A 22,180-nucleotide genomic window follows, 5' to 3' on the forward strand; every position below is an offset into this window, starting at 1 on the left:
TGTCTGATTTTGCTCTCCCTTGTTTGTCTCGTTTCCTTTTTAATTTCACTCCTCTTTCTTTTCTGTATCTTTTCGCGCGGTCTGCTTCGCAGATTATTCCGTTTAATTGGGTAAAAATGCGAAATAAGGTAAATAGTGGAGGAGAAAGACGAGAGATTTGTTCTTTCTCTTGAGGATACAGTATCAGAGAATTCTCTAGCGAAAGTGTCTTGATGCGTTAGATTACGCGGTGATGCTACAGGGTAATTTAAAAATTTAAAGACTATTAATATATAATATAACTATTAATACACGTGTAGGATTAACATTTTACTATTCGAAATTTCGAGAAATAAAATATCTATTAAATCGGATGAAATATTTGGAAAACTCCGTTTAATTAATGTCTAAATTCTTCTTCAAGTATTCGAAAAATTTAAGGGTGGAATTTTACTTGCACGATCGACCATCCAATTTACCTGCGCAGGGTTAAATTTCTATAAAAATAGGCTAATGACCATTGCGGTGTAAACGAATATGAAAGTACAAAGGAAAGAAAAAACACACAGCACAAGGGATGGTATAAAGAAATACAAAGATACACAACATATTTCAAAAAAGAAACTTCCGCCGGAACTTTATAATTTTCCACGCAAAATAAGCGAAGATAAAGAAACCAGCAACGTAATTAATCCTCTGGAGGTACGACAAGATAAAATATAATCTACGAGAATTTGATCGCAATTTTAAAGAAACTCGAAGCACGGTTTTAACGACGACAGAAGGCAAGAAAGGGGAATAAAGAGCAAGAAGGAGACACATCAAAAGAAAAACATGTTACATAGATTGGAAGATCGGTATCGTTTTAAAACAGAAAGGAATCTGAGAATTTACTACTATTTCCTCGCAACGTTTACTGTCAACAGAAGCAGATGTCCCGACACTAATCATTTCATCTGAACAGGCCCGTGTTTGGTTATAATACCATCTTCCTGGGCAAATGTTCGGCGTCGTTGGGACTTTAGACAAATACAAGGACCGGCTGCCACCGTGCTGCTTCCCCTTTCTTCGTTGTTTGGAAACTTAAAAGTATATACTCATTTTTCTGCGTCGTGGGACGAGATTTCTACTTAAAACAGAGTGAAGCGGGGCTGCAACCCTTGAGAATTATTTGGACCACGGAGCATCTTGTTCCAAGTTTCAAGAGAGCAAACCTCGGTAAGAGGATCGAGAAGAAGAATTGTAAAATAAAAAGACCCAAGTACGAAGACTCGTGTTTCTTATCGAGAATCGTCGTACATCTGTCGAGTGAAGATGTAACGAAACATACGTATTTATCAGATGTTTTAATTAGCTTATCACGAAATCGATGACAGTTGGCTGCGAGGTACGTGCTTCTAATTACTGATCTAGACCGCAGATAATTATCAAGCACCCCTGTTCCTTCATCGATTCTTTCTTTATTATTAGTCGCTAAGAAATATGTTAAGTCTGTTCCTTCTGTCTGAGAACATTTCACTTTTTCAACGAATTGTTTCTTACTCAAACATTTTTCTAGACAATGAATGACAAATTTGTAAGATGTAATTAATTTTAATCGGATAGATTTTAGCAAACGAACGATTAGCAAACGATTGATAGATTCGAAATATTGGAAGAAATGCGCGAATCTCTATATTCAATTGGCATTCTATTTGCTTTCGGAGGAAAGAATTATTACTAATTGCAATTTCTTACTTCGATCTGAAAAGTGGATCGATAATTATTTGAAATTTCTTTCGGTTCGGAAGGTTATTAAAATCGAGTGAGAAAATTATTTCACAGCCATATTTTCCTATTGCGAAAGTTGACGCTACCGAGAACGCGAGAATGACGTGATTTATTAAAATTACAACTTATCTCCGCTGATATTACGGTACAGTACCTAATGCATTCATCTCGTAAGACTAATAAGCTAATTATAACGCTGTCAAACACGTGCTTTCTCGTGCATCCATCCCGTTAAACTTCCAAAGAAAGCATCCAACCGAACTTGAAACGTGGGGCAAGAGAGCGAAGCGAGAGATCTTGCTGGATATCTTCGATAAATATCGGTTAATAAAATCGTTTATTCTTCGTAATATTCGATTAAAAAAGAAGGGGATTAAATGTACAAAGGGTCGACCCTTCTCTTAAAGGGCTCGTTAAATCGTTACCAAATGTAAACGGAAAAATTAGCACTGATATCGGTAAACTGATAAAAAGTGTACAACGCAGGGTGAACATAAAATTACGTGGAAAAATGTACGACAAACGTATTACGTAATATGAAAGCGAGTAGATAAATTAGACCTGATTTGACTCGTTACGTTTGACTCAAAATATCGATCAAACTTATACAGGGAATTTTTTTTATAAAGACCCATTGTGACAACTATTTATCATCCTACCGATTTTTTATTTTTCTACATTTAAATTTATTTAATTTATTCAATTTTTTTCTTTTTATTTATTTAATTAATTTACTTAATTTCGTGCGATCTTGTTGGCTCGAAATTACGCCACGAAAGATTCCTAATCTCAATGGCGTTTCAACAGCATGATACAAAGGAAAATTACGATCCAAACGTTTACACACAGTACGAACGTCTGTATTTTCTCATTCTCCATTTGCTCGAACCGTCTGTCTTCGACTCGAACTTACTCTAATACAGGCCATCGATGAAATGGGATTTCTCACGTAATACAATGCAAAATTAAATGAAATTAAATGACCCAAGTGAAATTCAACTAAAACAAGCTTCTCTTCCCATATTCGTCGATATTAAAAAATTGCTCGAAGGAATCCGGCGTTTAAAACGTCATTCGAAACAAGACCAAGCACGCGGAAAATTCGCCGCGTGACACCACCACCGCGACGGGGGAGGGGGAGTGCAGGAGGTAGGAAGGTAGTTACGCGGGTCGGGGACAGGACAAAGAGAGAATTTCTTTGCTTGGACGATTAATTACGCCCTCATTCCCGCCCCAAGTGCGTCCTCTCTTGACGATGCATCGTCGATATTGACATTTGCCTTGCTTCCCTTACTCTTTCCACCCCCTTTCAGTCTCACCCCTCTCTCTATTCCCTCTTGCCATTGCTTTTACCCTTCTTCCTCTATCCCTCTCTGTTCCACCAGCATCCGTTCCGCGGTCTCATCCGTGTACGAACATATCGAAGGAACGTCCCGTTGCACGCGTGCACGAGCAGATATTCGCAACCGTGTGCGTGCACGCATCTCCTTGCGTTTATATACATATACAGGGTGTTTCACAATTTAACAAGCAAACTTTGTCATTATGTTCCCGTGTATGATTCAACAACATAAACGGATGTTAACAACGTTGATAAGGATATAAGGATTATTAGACCGCGTACGTTTATGCAAATTGAAAGTCTTTTTCTTTACAGAGGAGCAGCTTTAAAATTCGTTACACGGTCGATCGACGTAATATCGCCATAATTATCCTTCCTACTTGGTTTTAAATGTCTGTCTGTTTCATCGTTTCTATCATTTTAAGAACATTACTTGTCGGTTGACATTTCGTTGGTATATTTTATAAATTGTTCTATATGAATAACATTATACGATATAAACAATAATAATAATCTCATAAGAGAATCTCATAAGACAAGCATCTCTAAAATTCCTGTATTAGCCAAATTTCTGTTTCTCCTCTCCCTGAAAATTCTCGAGATATCGTTCATGATATCGCACCATCGCGCGTATTAAAACATTCCATTAACTGTCTGTTACCGACAAAGCAGAGGACCAAAAGCATGAGGAAGGAAAAAGCATGACGGAACCATAAATCAAACGCAGAAATCGTAATCTTATGGTAAAATTTGCACAAAAATCTGTAGCAACGACGCCTATGTTTTACGTGACTAACGTTCCTCTAACTTCGTTATATATCTGTACCAACGTACCGATAAAGTTTGGCATAAAGCATTTGAAACACCCTGTATACAGACGTATACGTATTACACGTATATGTTACTCCCGCCGCGTTGTGTCCCTCGTTTGCCCGCTGCGTTCTCCTGTTTACCGAGAAACCGCGATATTTACGCGAGAGAGCAGAGGGGTTGGAAGGTGCAACGAGCCGAGGCGCGGGGAGCGGTTGCACGATGGCGAAGAGGAGAAAGAGGAAAAACGGATGGCGAGCGAAGAAAGCGACGAATCGAAGGGAGCTGGCAGAGCAAGAGAGCGAAAGGGAGGTTCACGCAGAGAGGAGGCTGATAGGGGGTTACGAAGGAGAGAGAAAGAAACAGGGTGAAAAGTAGATATTCAGCTGGAGATGACGAGAAGAGAGGAGAGGCAGGCAGAAAGGGAGGAAAGAGAGCCAGGGTGAAAGGGAGAGAACGAGAGATATGGAATTAAGGGGACACACCCCTGTCTTTCGAGCGTACGCTTATCGAATGCACCGACAACTACGCTTTTCCTCGTTCGCTCACCAAGACGGTTCTGTGATGCGAGGCAGCCAGGTAGGTTGGTAGGTAAGCTAGGTAGGTTGGTGGGAATGCGCGTACAAGGGAATTAGACCATAATCGTCGACGCGTGTGCCGCGCGAAGGGGACGTTTTCCGCCTGCCTCGGACCTCGATGTTCACTCGCGCGGCGGGGATCCGCTTGCTCTTCGAGTGTGCACCTTACAAGCACCGACCACCACCTACTCGGCCCGAGTCCCACCTACTCCACGGCGCTTGTCTTTTTCCTTCCTTCTTTTATTCCATCGAGCCCCCTCCCCCCTCGTTCGCCAACCGATCCGGGGAGGTCTCACCAAGATTCCGATCGCGAACCTATTTGAAGAGGAATCGGCGTGTACCTGAGGAAGATCGCGTGATATCCCAGCGAGATGGTAGTAGTCCCGAGGAAATGATTTTCGAGATCGTATCTGGTTTAGCTGCGTGTACGTAATTTCGTTTTCCAGTTTTAGTAGGTTCATTAGGTCTACTGGCGAGGCTGGCAGCAATTTTAGTGGAGAAATTTTAGTCGAACGATCGTAGGGATTAAACGCTAGAGTTGGTCATTTTTAAGCAATTTTGCGGAAACGGTGGTACGAAAACGAGTAGAAACACGGTCTTGTGCGATTTATGTGCCATTTTCTGTATTTGAATGCGAGATGTTTCTATTTTTATTTCGTGTACGTTACCCAGTACTTAAAAGGGAACGACAGTAATTCGAGACATAGTTCTCAAGAAATGGTTTGATCTATGTTATTTCCTTATTCTGTCATTAATCTTTTGTTTGATTATTAACACAGGACTCGGTTGTCGTAAACTTATAGTTAGGAAATTTTCCCGCGATACGTCGACTGAAAATGTGTAACAGCTGCAGCAGCTACCGCGCACGCCATCTACGATTGTACTTCGAAGGTAGCGATTCTTCATTCCGGGTGGTAACGCAGGTCTCTGCACTGAGCGGCTGTCGACAAGAATCGATCGTTTCGTTTAATTTAAAAACATCGAAAGAACTATAATTTCTCTTTCTCTTTTATATCTTTACACTGACATTTATTCACGTCTTACTTGCTTGCAAGCATGCATTAACAACAAGCTCTTCAAATAACATATTGCTTGATATTTTACCGATCGTGTAACAGTATCCGCTCTTCCTCAGACCGGAAGCTAAACCATTCCCAGGAGACACAGCAATACCTTCCGAGATCCGCCATTTCGCTGGTTATTTTTTCTCCTGACATACCAGAAAAGTATAAAAGACAAGGAAAGAAAATAGCTATGTATAAAAAATAATATCGCCCTTCCAATTAACCTTCTGTCAACAAAACCGCAGGCAAAGCTAAAAATAGACAAATGTGAGAGGTCAAGAAACAAAAGACAAACGCGATAAGCAAAGCCAATGAGCAACGAATGGCGAATGATAACGACGTCGATGAACAAAAGTTACGAAACAATGGCTGGCGATAAAAATGACGAAAACAACGAAATAAAGAAGGGCAAAGATAACAAGGAAAGAGGACGTAACGAAAATGGAAAACCAGATTTTACCCTCGTCACTGGCGTAAACGGCGATGAATTTTCACCATCGTCGAACCGCGGACCAATCTCCCTGTTCCAATTATCTCCGGTCATGTCTCGTTAATTCCCATCGAGCCGATCGAACGTCTATCGGGCCCGCGGGCGACCATCTCCAACCATCTTTCGCCCCGGAATAATCTAAAACGTTTTGTCGTCGGGAATCTAATCTAATACCGCTGGCCCTGGAAGGTTATACTTTTATTGGCGCGTCTATTGGACTTAACGAGGTCAATTGAGGTGATACGGTTGCCTTGATTTTACGATAGTACATCGCCGGAACGATAACGATCCGAGAGCACGCGAGATCTCGCGGTTTTAATATATACACATATGCATATTTATATTATAAACTTAAATCAATCGTAATGTGATTTATGATCGAGAGCGCGCGCGCGCGCGCGCGCGTTTAATTTCTTAGCCAACAGCGAGTCACGTTTTAACCAGAAATTTCTACAATTATAAAATTGAGCGTTAATCAAAGGCAGATGGATTTTATTTAAGTCGTGTCATTTTTCCAAAAAATTCACAAAGACAAGTCAATCTCAGTTTAGGCTCTGTACGTATAAAATATGATATACTTTGGAAGAAATGGAACGATACGTAAAACAATAGGAGATCTTTCAACACATAGAAATTATAGCGTTGGCGAGATTGGCGAACCGAGTTTCTTACTCTTGTCGTTAATATCGCTGGCAAATGTAACACGGTGATTTGCTCTAATGAAAGTTTTCGTCTTGTTTCAGCATCTGTACCACATGCAAACAGGCGAGGGTGCGTTCAGAGAGAGAGGGAGGGGTCGAGGCAAAGGTACAACTAGGGTAAGTGTACTCGTCTTGAATTATTTCATTTTACAGAGATAACGGAGTTTGCTGCAAATATCGTGAAAGTATTCTCAGTCACCTGAAGGAATCTTAAACCATCTGAACAATTTGATATCTCGTTGATACATCGAACAACTACTTCTTATTAGATTCCCGTAAGGCGAATACTTAAAAAGATGGAGAACCGAGGTTGGCTGGCGCGTGAAACACCGCAGGACGATGAACGCTTGAAAAATAAAACGATAAAACACGACGCGGACCGTGCAAATGGATGATTTCTTTCGCCCTGCTTGCGATACTCTTTTTCGAGCGAGATTTCAAAGAGAGGAGGTGGCTGATATGCATTTGCAGCATAATGTCGCGCATTTAAGCCACGTTCATCGTGAATCCCATTTCCAGGGTATCTGCGTTTTCTTCTTTTTTCTATACGCCTTTTCTTTTCGTTTCTTTCATCTTTCTCTCCTTTTCTTTTCCTTCTCCTTTTCTTTATTTCAATTTTTTTTTCTCACTTCTCTTACTTTTTCCCTTTCCATTCCTTTTCTCTCTGTTTCTTTTCGACCAGCACTCGTGTTTTTCGTGCACACTCGGCTCGCCACTTACCCGTCACGTTTCTAATTCTAGAAACGTGGTAACGCACGAGTAAACGGCCTCGTGTTTGCCACCACTCGAAACACACGCTCGTTGCTCGCCCTTGGAAATTCCAGAAAACCCTTCGAGATCGGTCGTTCGTCGATGCGTTTATCTCTTCACGCAATTCTTTGCTTATTGTCGACGTTAACTTTTACTTCGATCGTATCTTTTGTTCTCGAAAAGAGCGTATCCTCTTGATAAATGAAAATTTCGAAGTATAAAAGTATAAAAGATATTCGAAGCAGAGCAGCTACTTTCTTCCTTAATAAATTTGGGGAAATAAATCTTTCTATAGTTCCATTTCCTTATTGTGTTAATGAAAATAGAAAATCATATAAAATTTCGCGGTTTAGTCGTTGGTATATACGCGGTCTATTTTCCGTTAGCCTTTCCCCTCTGTTTTATAAAAGCAAAACTCGAAATACATGAACTTACTCGACTCGAGATGGAGAACGGCGGGAAAATCGTTGCTGTACGAGAAGGGAAAAATAGCGCGTGGTCGAGCCGAACGCTCGACGTTATGTTTGCTTTGCAGATGCGTGAACAGCCGCGCTTTTTAAACAAAACCGCGGTGGTCGCGCGAACTTGGCCAATACGAGGAAATTTGATTGTCTTGAACGGGGTTCGCACGAATTTTCCCACCTTCTCTCTGAATCAGAGTACAAACATAGTCAGGTGGAAGGTAATTTGGCGAATAAATCGCTCAGATATACGCACGCCTGTGCAAATTTGAATATATGGAAAACGCGAACGAGAAATTTGATAAAAAGTTTGGTAACGATAACGATCAAGAATTGCGATTAGGCTAATTAAAATGAATCGTATCGATTATACCAGATATTCCAAGGTGAAAGAATTAATTAATTTCTTGAACAACAATTATAGAAATTCTACGAAAAATAAATTTACAATTTTATTTATTATTCGATATTTTTACATCTTCACGATATAATTTGAAAAATCCCTCCTGAGTATTTTGTCGTTCTCATATTTTTTAGCAACGTGACGTGAAAGTTACGAGCTCATTACTGCAAGAAATTAATTAATCGTAAATTCGTTATACATACGAAGCAAAATAAACAAAACGTTTCTTCTACTCGATTCTTCTAGCTCGCGTGCTGTTTAAGGCTCGTAAAATGCAGTAGACAATTCTACCAGCCATAAAATCCGTTCACAAACAATCTCTTCTATCGCGAGGATATTTCTCCTCTATTTTATCGCCTTATTGCCGATATAAAACATACTACGTACCGAGAAAAAATCTCTTCTTATAGTCAAAGAGGCCGAACTGGTAAAAGAGTAAGAGATCTAACGAAATTAACATAGTAGGATATTTCTAGTAACAAGAAAGTTAGATCAAAGAGTCGTTGAAAAGATAAAGAAATAAATAAAAATGTATCGTTCTTGGAAAAACACAATCTTATTTACTCTTACAGAAAGATAATTTAATAGAACGTTAGCCGTTGCGTTTTGAATTCGAAGATTTGCTATCTTACACGAAATTGAGAATTTGTAAAAAAAAAAAAAAATGGTTAATTCATCGATATATGAGAATAGCATCATATTAAAAAATGACATAATCTGTACACTTCGGGTCAATTTCGACCGAATTGTACTGTCCCATCGTTAAAAGATTTCTGAAATTTCACGAAAATGTAAAAGAATCCTTATCGATGTGCCTGATTTCTCGTTTTATTCTAATTGTATGCTAATGACCTGAAACGTTAAAATTCTGTTTCTCGGTCGAAATTAAAAGTCATCTTGTTCAAATATTAAATGTCCTTTTCTCGGTTGAAATTAAAGCGAGATTGAGACATAAAAAATTCCAAGATCGCAACAAGATTAAACCACTTCTCTTTTTCTATATAGAAAATATTAGATTCCAAGCATAGTTACTTTATGTACCTGCTGATACATCGAGACGAACAAACACGAGTATAAATTGATCAATTTAAAAATCTATTACAAAACTAAGGGACATAAGTTTCCTTTAAAAGGACAAATCTTTTACATCGTTGAACGTCCTGCAATCCGATAGATCATCCTTTTTCTACATTTGCTCCAAAGGTTCCAGGTTGAAATAAAGGGAATAAAATTCCGAATAAATTTCTCGTCGCTCACAGAACAGCCACGGAGGAGTTTGAGAACTGACATTAAGCAACGTGCTATGTTGGTAGGGTATTGATCGAAACGGAGAGCGCGTGTGCGCGTTGCACCGCCATGTTTGAAATGTGTTCCAGCTGCAAGCGTAATCTGGCCGCCGTCGTTGCATTTCACTTCGGTGGTTAAAAAAGAGTTTGATACGTCCTCGCGACTCTCTGCCACTACTTTTTGCCGATTTATCTACAGCCATTTATCCCGAGTCGATACACGATGGAAACGCGCCTGTGTCTTTCTTTCGCGCCCAGAAGCTACACGCGGACGCGCGATCCATTTTTCAGCGATGGAACTTCCGGCGAAACGATTCGCGGTCATCCACCAAACCGTACGTCGCAATTATCTGGCGGAGAATTTTTTTAAATGACTCGATACCGAGAATGTGAGGGAGGTTAAGGAGAGCTTTGAAACCGATCAGTGTAAGTCAGCTTTCCATTAAAAATCATTGATCGAGAAACGACACGATCCACGTCCTTCCACCTTCTCTTCTCACCTTCCTTTGTCACATAGAATTCTCGGGGACACTGTCGAAGAAGACGCGTGGCCATCGTCGAACATCTTCGAAGGAAAGAAAGCAAATTTTCCTTGAGACATTCTCTGTAGGATAAGGAATAGTTCAGGAGATAATTGAACGTAGAGTTTCGAATAAGATGCTCTGTATATCTTCGTACGACTACTCGATGTCGAAAGAATCGGTAGTTACGATTCCAAAACAATGTCCGTGTCTGTTACGTAGAAGAAAATTGCAACGATCAGAAGCTGACAGACAAGCGGTAACGTTGGCTTGAAGCGGCGCGTTGGCATCGATCGAGCGCGACAACTATAAATTGAAACAGCGAAAAAGCGGAATTGCGTTCTGTCACGAAGACGTTGCGTCGGCACAGGTGCCGGTACACGTGTGCAACCGTTCTATTCGTTCGATCGATACCGGCCCGCCGCCACAAAGATATCAAAAGCTCGTCGAACGTGGTGCGATATAAATCAGCCGCGGCGCTATGCACTTGAGCTGCGTTCCAATAGGAAACACGCGACCATCCGCGTCGAGACGCTCCCCTCTGTACGTCGCGTCGTACAGACGTCGAACAACTTTACACACCTTATCAATTATTCTGACGGGACGACGTGTACGCGATTCCACTGCAAATGCGATTTCGTTGCACGGCAAATTAGGATGTTTCATTGCAACGAGTTAAGTGTAATCTAAAGCTTTCTCTGTTTGCACGGTTGTTATATGAACGACCATATGTTAAATTACACGGCTGTAACGACGCTGGCAAGTGGATACTTAGAGACTCGCGTCGATTATCGCTCTGACTGATTTGCTTCAAGTGCATCGTAGTAATTTAGGTGGAGCAAATTGAGGATTTAGATACGAGTAACTTTACAACTACAAAAACGATAGTTTTTAGATTCTTTAGTTTTGCAATTAAGCTACGCTACGAGTATGCAAGTACTTTCGCCGTGATTGATGCTCTTTTTTTGTTGAGATGGAAGCGTGATTCTTCTATTTGCATTTTCATCGTATATCGTTCTAATTGTAATTATCTACGGTGTATTTAGGGTTTGTTCTTTTCCTTTTTTTCTTTTTTTCTTGTCATTTCTTTTCACGCAGATGAACAATACTGAATTGCCAATTAATAGTAACCATACGGTTTATACGGTGCAGTTTACAATGCGTGTAATTAAAGTCCAATAATCAGTACGTAGTAAAGTAGGTGGAAAGAGTTAACGACGTCATTAAAATTAAATTGATAAGGAAAATGATTATTAACCTCGGAATGATGCAGTTTACGATATATAAAATAAACTCTCTCTCTCTCTCTCTCTTTCTCTCTCTCTCGCTCTCTCTGAGAGGTAATCTATTTACCGTTAATAAAACTCCGATATCGACTGAATGTACAATATGCAATATCTTTTTTTTATTTCTAAGGATAGGAGAAAATTAAATTCGTTATAGATAAAATATTTCGATGATAATGGAATCGAGTTTGGGGGAATAGATTTTGTAGCGAAAAGCAATCAAACTTGACCGGTTCGATGTTGTTGCTGAATAACAGACAGGGTTTTGCGTTTGATCAATAAGGAGGTTCCAACGAGAATTTCGTTATCACGGCCAAGCAAAGATCCGTGGAAACTACAAGCGAAGAGGAGGGTATTTCGATACGAGCGATGATCTTATCGAAGGAACTTTTAATGACTCATAGAATACTATAACGTTTGCTGAAACGTTCATCGAGGTCATGTATAAGATATCGAAACGTACGAAACGCTTGCAAACTAAATTCACGGAATCGATTTCATTTATTACGGAAACATTGATAATTCATAAACATTGTTATAATAATATTTGATAAACATAATAATTGATAAACATTGTTAATTCGTTTCGTTCGACGTGGAATTAATAAATCTTGGTATGGTAGGAAAGGTAATGTTCTATTCTTACGACAAGGAATAATCTAGATACATTTTACAAAGTGGAAACCACAGGAGATAGAATCAAAATGAAGTAAGAAATGTCGTAAATATAAGAAATTGGAAAGATGATGATATAGTTAGATTAAAAAAAAAAAAAAATTGAATGCAAAAGAAGAATTACAAAGTAGAGAAGTTTCTTAACTTAGATTAATTATTCTTTTTAAAATGAATAAATGTTCATTGTTAATGAAAAAGGTGGACGTTTATAAGAGGAAAGTGGGAACGGAAAATCCAGAGGAAGTACTTTCCTTTCCTCTATTATTAATGTTCTTTGATGATCTTACCGTCTTTGTGCTCGTTTGAAGTACCTCTGTGGCTTATAAAGAATAGGTCGCGTCTTTTTGTTTACAGAAGGAAGTGACCTTTACACAGGAAGAACTCCACCTACGGGGAATTCATTATCGACACGATACGTGTAGATTATGCAACTTGCATCGCTTTCATAAGAACTTCACGCTTTTAAAAATAATAATCTCGCACAGCTTAATATCGGCGAAGAAATTTATATTCCATATGCAGATACTCTAAATACAAATTATACATATAGAACAGAAATTAACTTCACAACCGTTACGTAAATCAAAATGTCACGTTTCTAATTATTTTCAGCACTGTGTAATTATAAAAATCGCAAGGATCTCCGAGATCTTCTCTGCGATCGCGAAGAAACAACATCGACCAGCAAAACGATATAAACGAAGACACAAAGAGCAACATAAAGCGAAATTAAAAATGAAGAATTCACTCCGAGAACGAATCTATCGAACCCGATATGTAGTATTTTGAAAGTAATTCGCTAAAAACGTGCAACGAACGATCGCACGAATCGATTTCCAAGCCCTACGCGCCAACAATTCGATATGAAATCGCAATCGTGCCTCGATCGAGCCAGACATTCCCCCGGTTTCCAAACGATTTAATCCAAAATCAATGGTAATTCGCAATCCACGGATTTCAGCTGGCAGGTAGAAAGATCATCCTAGCGGGTATCCTAGGTGAAATAATTAGCGGTCTTCTGCCATCAACCCATCCCCTCGTGGTTCCTCTCTTTTCCCTCTTTACACCCCTGGCTCACACACACCCTCCTTCCTCGTTCTACCTCATACCTACCCTCGTCGGCCCTGGTTCTCTCCTCCCTCTCCTTTCGTCGACCTAATGCAATTTAGCTTCGACGAAACGGAGGGGGTTACGAAGAGGGGTGCGTTGTTGGCGGCAGTGGCGGCGGCGGCAGAGGTGTCGGTGCACGCCATCTTGAATTCGCGAACAATGTGTCGGCTCCAAAGGTTCCAACCGGCAGAAAACGAAGACGAACCTGCCCACGAATATCGATCGGTCGCGGCACGAATAAAATGCTAATTCTTCTCTCCACCCTCTGCGTCTCTTTTCTCTCTTCCTGCTTCTCGTTCATCTCGTTTCTTCGTTTCCATTCTCCGGCTTCCTTTTTCACCTGTACGTTCGTCGCGAAATTGGGTAACGTGAAACGGAAATTCAGTATTCGTTGGGAAAAATGAAATAAAAACACGGGGAGGAAACCGATTGTAATTCCAATTTTACGTTTTACAAATTTCTTCATTTCATATTGCTAGTAGAGTAGTTCCAATTTAATGAAATATAAACGTGTAATAAATAAATATTCTATAAGACGAATAAATATAATACAGATATAGTAGAAATGGATATTCCGTAATAAAATTGTATAATAAATAGTAGTACATTCTAAGCTAAATTTCGAAAATAATATTTGTAGCATCATAGGTTTTCGCTTTTCAATTTAATTTTTCCTTACTATCGTTCCATCTGCCTTTTATCTCATCTTTCGTCTCCTCCTCCCTCTACCGTTTCTTCGTTAAGGTTTTGTAATGAACAATATTGAACAGATATGAATATTCGATACAGTTTAAAAATACATTCTATCTATATTTTAAAGCATAGAAAACAGTTAATTTCGGAGTAAGCAAAGAGACGAAAACGGTGAAAAGCCGCTGGCAGATCATTGCCACGGCCAGTTTCCTACCGCGTTGTTGACGTACCTACACAAACGGAAAGTGTGGAAAAGAGGGAAAAGGAAAGAGGAAGCGATCGGGGTGAACGAAGAGCTTCAAAGGAATGGCAAAGCTCGAGGGGGTAGGACGTTCGCGAAGCTGACAATTCTTCCTGTGGTAGATGCCCGCGTGAACGAAAATGCTAGTTAGCATTTACAAGTATCGCGAATGCTATGGAATCGATGTGCAATCAGTTTCAGTCGTTTTTAGTCGAATCGAGAATACAGAATTTTCTAAAATTCCTCGATTATCTACCTCCATTATTATTTAACTTCTTTAAAAAAAAAAAAAAATGATTAGTATCGAAAGGAAGAAGCACGTTCTTATGAATTTTACGAATCATTTTATTGTCCACGATTGATTGATTAAAGAAAGAAATTAAAGTTATTATGATGGAAAGAGGCTGAATGGATGATTAAGAAGGAGGAATTAATAATTGAACGCTGAGTAGAGGAAAAAAAGGCAGGAATTTCGAGGGATTGATGAATAAGAACGAACCAGTTGGCAGCATGCCCGCCGTGAACTGGATCATTAGTGCAAGTCGGAAGAATAGTATGGAATGAAATCGTGATTCAGTGCATAAGTATGTCTGATGAGAGGATTTTGCAATCGTCCCATACATAAAGATCGAAAGATTTATGCGCTTCATGCACGGTCCTACCGAAACGCTTACCATCGCACTATGCGCATTTTAATTACTAAACACGAAGTTAATATATTCACCGTTTAAGTGAATATCATATTCTGACAGATCGGCCAAAGGACCTCTAAACGTAAATATTAATTTCCTATTGGTTTAACAAACATCGATTTAGCTAGATTAAATTTTTAAAAATTTGGTTTTAGCCGAAAGACCCTAAAATAATTATTGGCTTCAGGTTAAATCCTTACTATTAAAAAAAACTACTGCACATATCCTTATTTTCCAGAGAAACATTTTTTTTCCATTTTCATAGTATCAATGCTTCGTAGCCAGTATTATTAAATAATACGAAATTCGATAGACTGGAATCTAATATTAATTAGTATGTTAATCCTGTAATAAACGACATGTAAATACTTGTTATAGACGCTATATTGTACTTCGTATGTCTCGGCGTGGAGTGTCCTAAATAACTCATCGACAATTCTTGAACCTAACAACAAATTAAGCAACCGTTGACACGGATAAAGTTCACTATCACTTCACGATTACTCGTACAGTTTCAAGAATTTAAAAAGCAAAATTACTCTTTATTCGCCTTAATCCCCCTTTATAGACCGAGTACCGATTACCTTTTCACCATATTTACTACCTCATCAGAACGACAAGAAGTGTAATTTCCGAAACGAAGGAATATTACGAAGACCGCGTTCGTATAAACGTTCAAATAATCAAGCGAGCCCCGGTGTTTCCATTAGGCACTCTACATTATCCAAAACGCGATGTTATTTACGAGCGTTTCTTCTGGCGAGAAGGGGCCATTAAGTATTGCGAGGCTGGCCACGGCGTAATGGAACCCGTGGCGAACTCTTGCCTATAATTTTCGTGATTAGGATAATTAAGTTCCGCGCCGTGCGAAATAATCGAGTCAGAACGAACGGTGACATTATTTATGACCGGTCTGTGCGAACTTTCCGCCCTCCTTCGAATTTCTACGCCAGATAACCGCCATCATTCTCTCTTCTTCTCTTTTACCGTTTCCTCTTTATCATTTTCGATCCAGTTATCCAGTCGCGATTCTTCTGCCTCTATACCAAACAACGTATTTACGATTAACGAGATTTTAATTAATATTTGACGAGCTGGTGTTTACGTGTCTTCGATCATTGTCGAAGATTTTGCACGTCAGCCTCGGTTAATGTGTACACTATGGGTGACAAGTATACAGGATACTTGCTTATTTTTTGACAAGATGCATTTTGATTATCAGATTACCACTAGCATTGGTTGATTATCGAATTAATAAATCGAGATACAATGACCTTTGCTGCTTCATAATTTCTATAGTTACGTGTAATACGTAGAATAATTGCGATGCGTGTAAATGTTTAAAAACCAATATGAAGTAATGAAAGTAATATTTATAGAAGACTGTTTCACCTATCGAGTATCATTATCATTTAATAATTAATGCACTAATTTAACTAATGCACTATATGTCATAAATGCTATGTGCGTTCCGAGCAAGTTGCGCGATTTTGCACTTTTCAATTTCCAAGAAACGTATAAAAATGCGCTGTCCAGTCGTAAACGATAGTGTATTTATATCAAGCAATTCTATTTTAAAGCCGTTTCTTAAGAGTCGTTTACTCGCGTTCTGTTGCGTCATTTTTATGTAACAGTAATTATACGTACAGAATAACCAAAGTACGAGAGAAGTACAAAAAATTGGACGACACGAGGATCGAGTGTCTTTTAGATTTTTACAATACTGCTACATGTAGCTGGAAGATACTTTTCTCCGTTGCTTTTATTACGTTGATTTCATTTTTAATGGAATTGTATGCAGATATATTGTATGGTAATTGGATCAAAGTTTAATGGTAGATTTCACAAGACTGTAATTGTATCTTGGGGCTTGACTGTTATTATTATTGTTAATTAAGCAAGGAACATAGAAGAAATAATTGGGCCACGATTTCCGTTCTGGGTCTTGAGTGGGCCTTTCTCTTGTCTAATCTAGACTCGTAGATAAGATAGTACTACCCACGTATTTTCCACTAAACGAGTCGATAAGAGTTATTATTCAAACGCGATGAAAAATTCCTTGCGTTTAACGAAAATCAACGACAACTCGGCAAAGAGATTTTATTTTTATCTTTAACTTAAAATGAAACATTCTAACGATTAGATAAAAGATAAACATTTACAAATGAAAAAAATGTCAAATATTCAAGAATCCATGATGCTGTTGGTGAAAGGCCGGGTGACCTTGACATCTGGAAATCATCTCACCCTGCAAGTCAAAGTTTCACTCGCAACAAACGCACCTCAGGAGATAAATTAACCCGAAACTGTGACGGTAAATTTAATAGCGACCGTCTGTAGCGAATCTCGGCCATTAGTCGAGTTTCTCGAGGTTTCCACCTGAAGAAGATTCCGGGAACGACGATGATCGATGCGACATTACGACGATTCCTCTCTCGGTTATCAGAAGTTAAACCGTGCTACGAATAAATATTTATCGTGTGATAGCAACGGGGAAAAAAAGATGCTATATATATATGTATATCTGTGTGCTGCGCTTAGATTATTACATAAATCTCGTTTGTCCCGTGAGACAGGTAATTTAAAAAAAAAAATATTACCTGATCGAGTATCACCGTTTTACGGGCCATTCGTCACGTTTTTATTCTTTTTTTTTATGGATACAAATGTTTATTTTATCGTGAAATCGGATTTTTCTTATTAATCGAATAACAGCGAATGGATCCTCTTCGAAGTTCAACGATAGCTTTCTCTTCGTAAATTATTCGCGGGTAGTTACGTTTTATTTTCTTGCAACGTTTTCTCGAAAACGAAGTAGCATCACATGAAATGCATAATGGCAAGAAAGGAACACCGAATGATGTACACTGAAAAGAAACTGTGTATTATATCCTAATATCTTCTCTTAAGTTAAAGTAATTTAGAGATTGAAGTCAAAACACATCACTCCAGTCAAATTAGCCTGAAAAAAGATCAAATCCGACATTAAATGGTATTTGAAATCTTTTTGCACGAACTTATAGAAACCATGTTCAGGAACACATCCTATATATTTGCCATTCGAAATTTCTTGCACGGAATTTGTAAAGAATTTCCAAAGTTGTCGATGATAGTTTTTTCATATAATAACAAACCCAATAATCTGATTATAAAAAATTTAGAATAAAAGTTGTAGGTATTAAAAATATCTATTTAAAGGTGACACGTCACACGATAAAATTGGTTAATTCGTTGAATTAAAATTAGACCACGACATTTTGGCTGTCTATATAAGCATTAATTCTACTGCATCCTTCGAGTCATTTTCAATCCAATCGTGTTTCTCAACAAATTTCCTATATTCAAAGACGAAATACGAGGATCCCTGTTAATCTGTGTAATTTTCTATTCACATTTTATACACAAACTTTTCAAAACGTTAATGACTTTTTCGTTTATCGAAACTAAAGTCAGATTGAAACACAAAAATTCGTGGATCGAAACAGATACTATCGCAATCTCTTTAACCAACCAAAAAGGAAAAAAAGCCAATCGCGCCATAAAATAGACTGCAAATTATCCAACCACAGTAGATTGCGCTATACAAACAGACTCTGGCTAAAAAATACAAGAAAAAGTATTCCAACGATCTCGAGAGGATAATTGAATGTTCGTCCGAGAGGAGGTTGATAATTAACGCTCAATCTTCCTGGGGCTGTCCATCGAATCGTTACTCGTAATGGCTCACGATTAATCGATCGCTTGGGGCCCACGCGACTCGACGACGAAAATTAAACGAAAAATCGATTGCCCTTCGTAAACGCGGCTCGATTAGATAGGTTTCTCGAGCATGTTTCGGGGTATCGAAGTCGTTTCGTGGCTTGGTTGCCGCGTGAAACGTGAAGGAACGCACGTGTGTCGCCGATAACCGATCACAATCGAGAAAGATCATGTAATTTCAAGTTATACGATCACGATGAATCATACCAAACGTACTGTGGACGTTCCACTTTGGTTGGATCGCTGACAAGAGAGAACGATTGCACTTGCGCGAGTACTCTCGTTTTGCCGGGATCACATGTGTAAATAATGTGATAGGATGGAGAATAGCAGAAGAAGGAAATTTCAAATGTCGTATTCCAAAAATTTTTGTATATTAAATTAGAGAGTTAGCGGAACAGCTAAAGTGAAAGGAACAAAGTAACGATAATGTTTCAAATGGATAATGTGGATTTTATTGGAACGGTGATAATGTATATATGTCGGAGATGAAAGGAAAACCGAAGCCTTCCCTTTGCAATTTTGAGGAAGCCGTCTAATGCTTTAGCCTAGATTTTATCATAACTGTAATTAAGCAATTGTCATTTGTAATTGTTTGATATTTGTGAAAGCGAAAGTGGGTTCGAGGTGACAACTGGTCGCTGAACGTAGCCACGGTCACGGGATAAACGTTTTGCCTGACGAAGGTGTGGATCGGTTGTATTGTTCTCCCTAGAAATCACATAGAATTGTACTTTAGAGATGTCGATATAATGGGACACACGTTGTATTAGGAATCAATCTCCAGACAAAAACTACCTAGTAACAGCGTTTGGATCTTTCTCGATGTTTCCAAAGAGTATACAACAAACTTTTGACAGAAATTGCCTAGCAACAACGATTGAAACCTTCTCGATGTCTCCAGCGAGCATATAACAAACAAATGCAGTCGTATAGCGAAAAAGATTTTCATCAGATATTCATTCGTGTGATCGCCTTGGAAAGTGATACATCGAGCAATTTACCGAGTGTCTCAGCAATCGTATTTTTGTGTTTAAAATTATTCTACGCATAGTAAAGAGTTATCCCGTTGACCGTGGATTCGTTTGAACCCCGGAACATTGTTAATAGCGTTAATTAAATTCGTTATTCGTAAAACCTATCAATCGTTAATCTCATTATTCGTTAAATTTATTATTCGTAAGACATATTATTCGTTCCTCTTATTGTTCGTTAAACTTATTATTCTTTAATCTAATTATTAGTTAAACTTATCGTTTGTTAATCTTATCATTTATTAAACTCATTATTCATAATATTTTGTAAAATCTTGTTTACTCGCGTAAATATATTCTCTGTTTCGTAAATCAATGGCTAATTCAAAAGAAGAATCATTACGCGCCTTAAATCCTAATGATAACCCGACATATATATAGGCACTGTCATGTTAATTGTAAGAAATCCACCTTTTCTTTATTGACGATTTAAAACTTTGATGGAATGTACTTACTTATACATAAATACTGTATAGTGGATCTTTATTTTCCAATGAAGCGCTTTTTACCAGGTTCTATATATATCTCATTTTTGTACTATTAGATGTTTGCAATATTATTGTTTATATGCAATATCAAACGTAAAATAATTGAAAATAAAATACCTCTAGAGCACCTTTCGGCGACCTTATTTCAGAAATCACAGAGATCACGATCTTTTTGTTATTTGAAAGCGATTAATGTCTGTGGTTTGAGGTCATTCCAGGATGATCTTGAACAATCGGTAAATTCTTGATGACTGAAAACTTTCGAAACAGTGCAGAATATTTGAAACATGACTGTAATCGCAACTTAGTATCTTGCAACGCACTGATTCATACTTCTGATCTCATAGTTCAACCGTTTATTTTACGTTTTATGCTACAGCTGATGTAACCGAGGAACATCGCCAAATTCCGTCATCAGTTCAGAGAAGATCGTGTTGCGATAACTAGTAATAAAATTAATCTCTTTTTCAATATCTGCTAAAACCTCACATTTGGAAAAGATAACAGTTCGAGAACACCTTTCGCCCGATGTTTCCACAATCTCGTCGAACACTCCACATTGGCAGAGTCCCAAGAGCAACAAGCAACATTCACCCCCGAATGCACAATCAAAAACACCAGTATTTTCATTTCATCCCCTCATCGGCAGCCCCGTTATCGCTGTTGCTTCATGCATCCCTCTGCATCGTCAAGTAGCCATCCTCTCCATAGCATTGAGATGTTAACGCATCTCATGGGTGTTCCACGATCATTTACAGAAATTAATCTTACATGGGACGAAGAAAACGATAGAAATTTAACACGGATATTGAAGGTTCTAATTGTTATATTATATGTAATATTAATGAATATTAATGAAAATTTGTACTGTGTAAATAGTGAAATATATAAATTACAGATATGGAGAATCTATTATTATTTCTCAAATAAAACGTTTAAACAGTAAAATTTTTCGTTAGAATTTAGCAAGTTTCACAGGTGTTGCCATATTCGTATGGGATGACTGTTGTATAATCTAAGTATGATACAAAGAAGTAGGTTCTAAATAAGACTGAAAGACTAATAGATAAGTAAGGAGAAAAGGGAAAAAACAGCTTTACTATTCTAAAATTGAACTAGAATTCGTAAGAAGGTAGCCTGTTAAGGAACGTGCTAAAATTTAGTCTAGAAGTATACTTAAGCACGAAACGCAGTGTCAAGGACACCGACAGTCGAAGGATGAGCTTCGAAAGCCAGACCGCGATTACGTCGAGTGGCAGAAGCGATTTGGCAAATGCGGAAGCACGGAGCCACAGAAGGGCGTCTCGGTTTCCTTGAAAGGAGCGCGCCGTGGACAGGGAAGCTTCCGGAGAGGTCAGAAGGGCGTTATTCAGAGGCGGCAACGCGGCCAGCAACAAGTTGCAGCGACGTTAATAAACGAACCCTCCAGCCAGCGTTTCAAATATCCGTATCTATCGTGAGCCACGCTTTTCGAATTCGAATTCGAACTGCGATTAGTTGCTTCGTTCTACTCCATCGTAGCTTTAACCTTCTACCTCATTTCGAACTTACTAGCCTGATAACGTAAATTATTATATAATCAGGAAAAAAATAATTCCTCGCGCAAAAAGATAATCAATAGTTCAAAGCAACGTTTGTTCATTCGAAGTTTGGAAAGTTTCAGAGAAAATCGAGTGTACATGGATTAATTCTATCAACAATTATAGAACAGCTTGTAAGTTAACGTGATGTTGTTTAAATCTTTTTTCTCGTTTTGAGAAAATATGCAAGGAAACGTTGTTGAAGAGACCAATAGAGCGTCGGGAAATCGCAACGCGAATCGATGAGGCGTGGAAGGGGAACGCAGGAAAGTTACACAGCTAATTGAGTGTTATGGCACACGATCGCTGATGCAAGCGAGTCGCCTTGACGAGCTGGAACAATTAAAATATCGATGTCGTGAAAGGGAGAGGTCTCTCGCCCTGGTCGCTTTTTATTTGCTCACGCCGCGCCACGGCGGCCAGCGGCCTGATTCACCGGTTAACCGGTCGCGGTATACACGAGCTTT

General features: G+C 38.7%; 1 protein-coding gene across 2 annotated transcripts in view; it reads left to right on the forward strand.

The window, feature by feature from the left end:
* The window catches only part of Tet (tet methylcytosine dioxygenase-like), a 146,915-nt gene that overhangs the window by 71,185 nt on the left and 53,550 nt on the right, over nt 1-22,180 (forward strand). For both annotated transcript variants that reach the window (XM_033336140.2, XM_033336138.2), the window contains exon 3: nt 6,777-6,851. In XM_033336140.2, coding sequence (XP_033192031.2) covers nt 6,777-6,851 — 75 coding nt within the window. The remainder of the gene's footprint in view (nt 1-6,776; nt 6,852-22,180) is intronic.

Source organism: Bombus vancouverensis, chromosome 10 (genome assembly GCF_051014615.1).
Source record: "Bombus vancouverensis nearcticus chromosome 10, iyBomVanc1_principal, whole genome shotgun sequence".
NCBI lineage: Eukaryota > Metazoa > Arthropoda > Insecta > Hymenoptera > Apidae > Bombus > Bombus vancouverensis.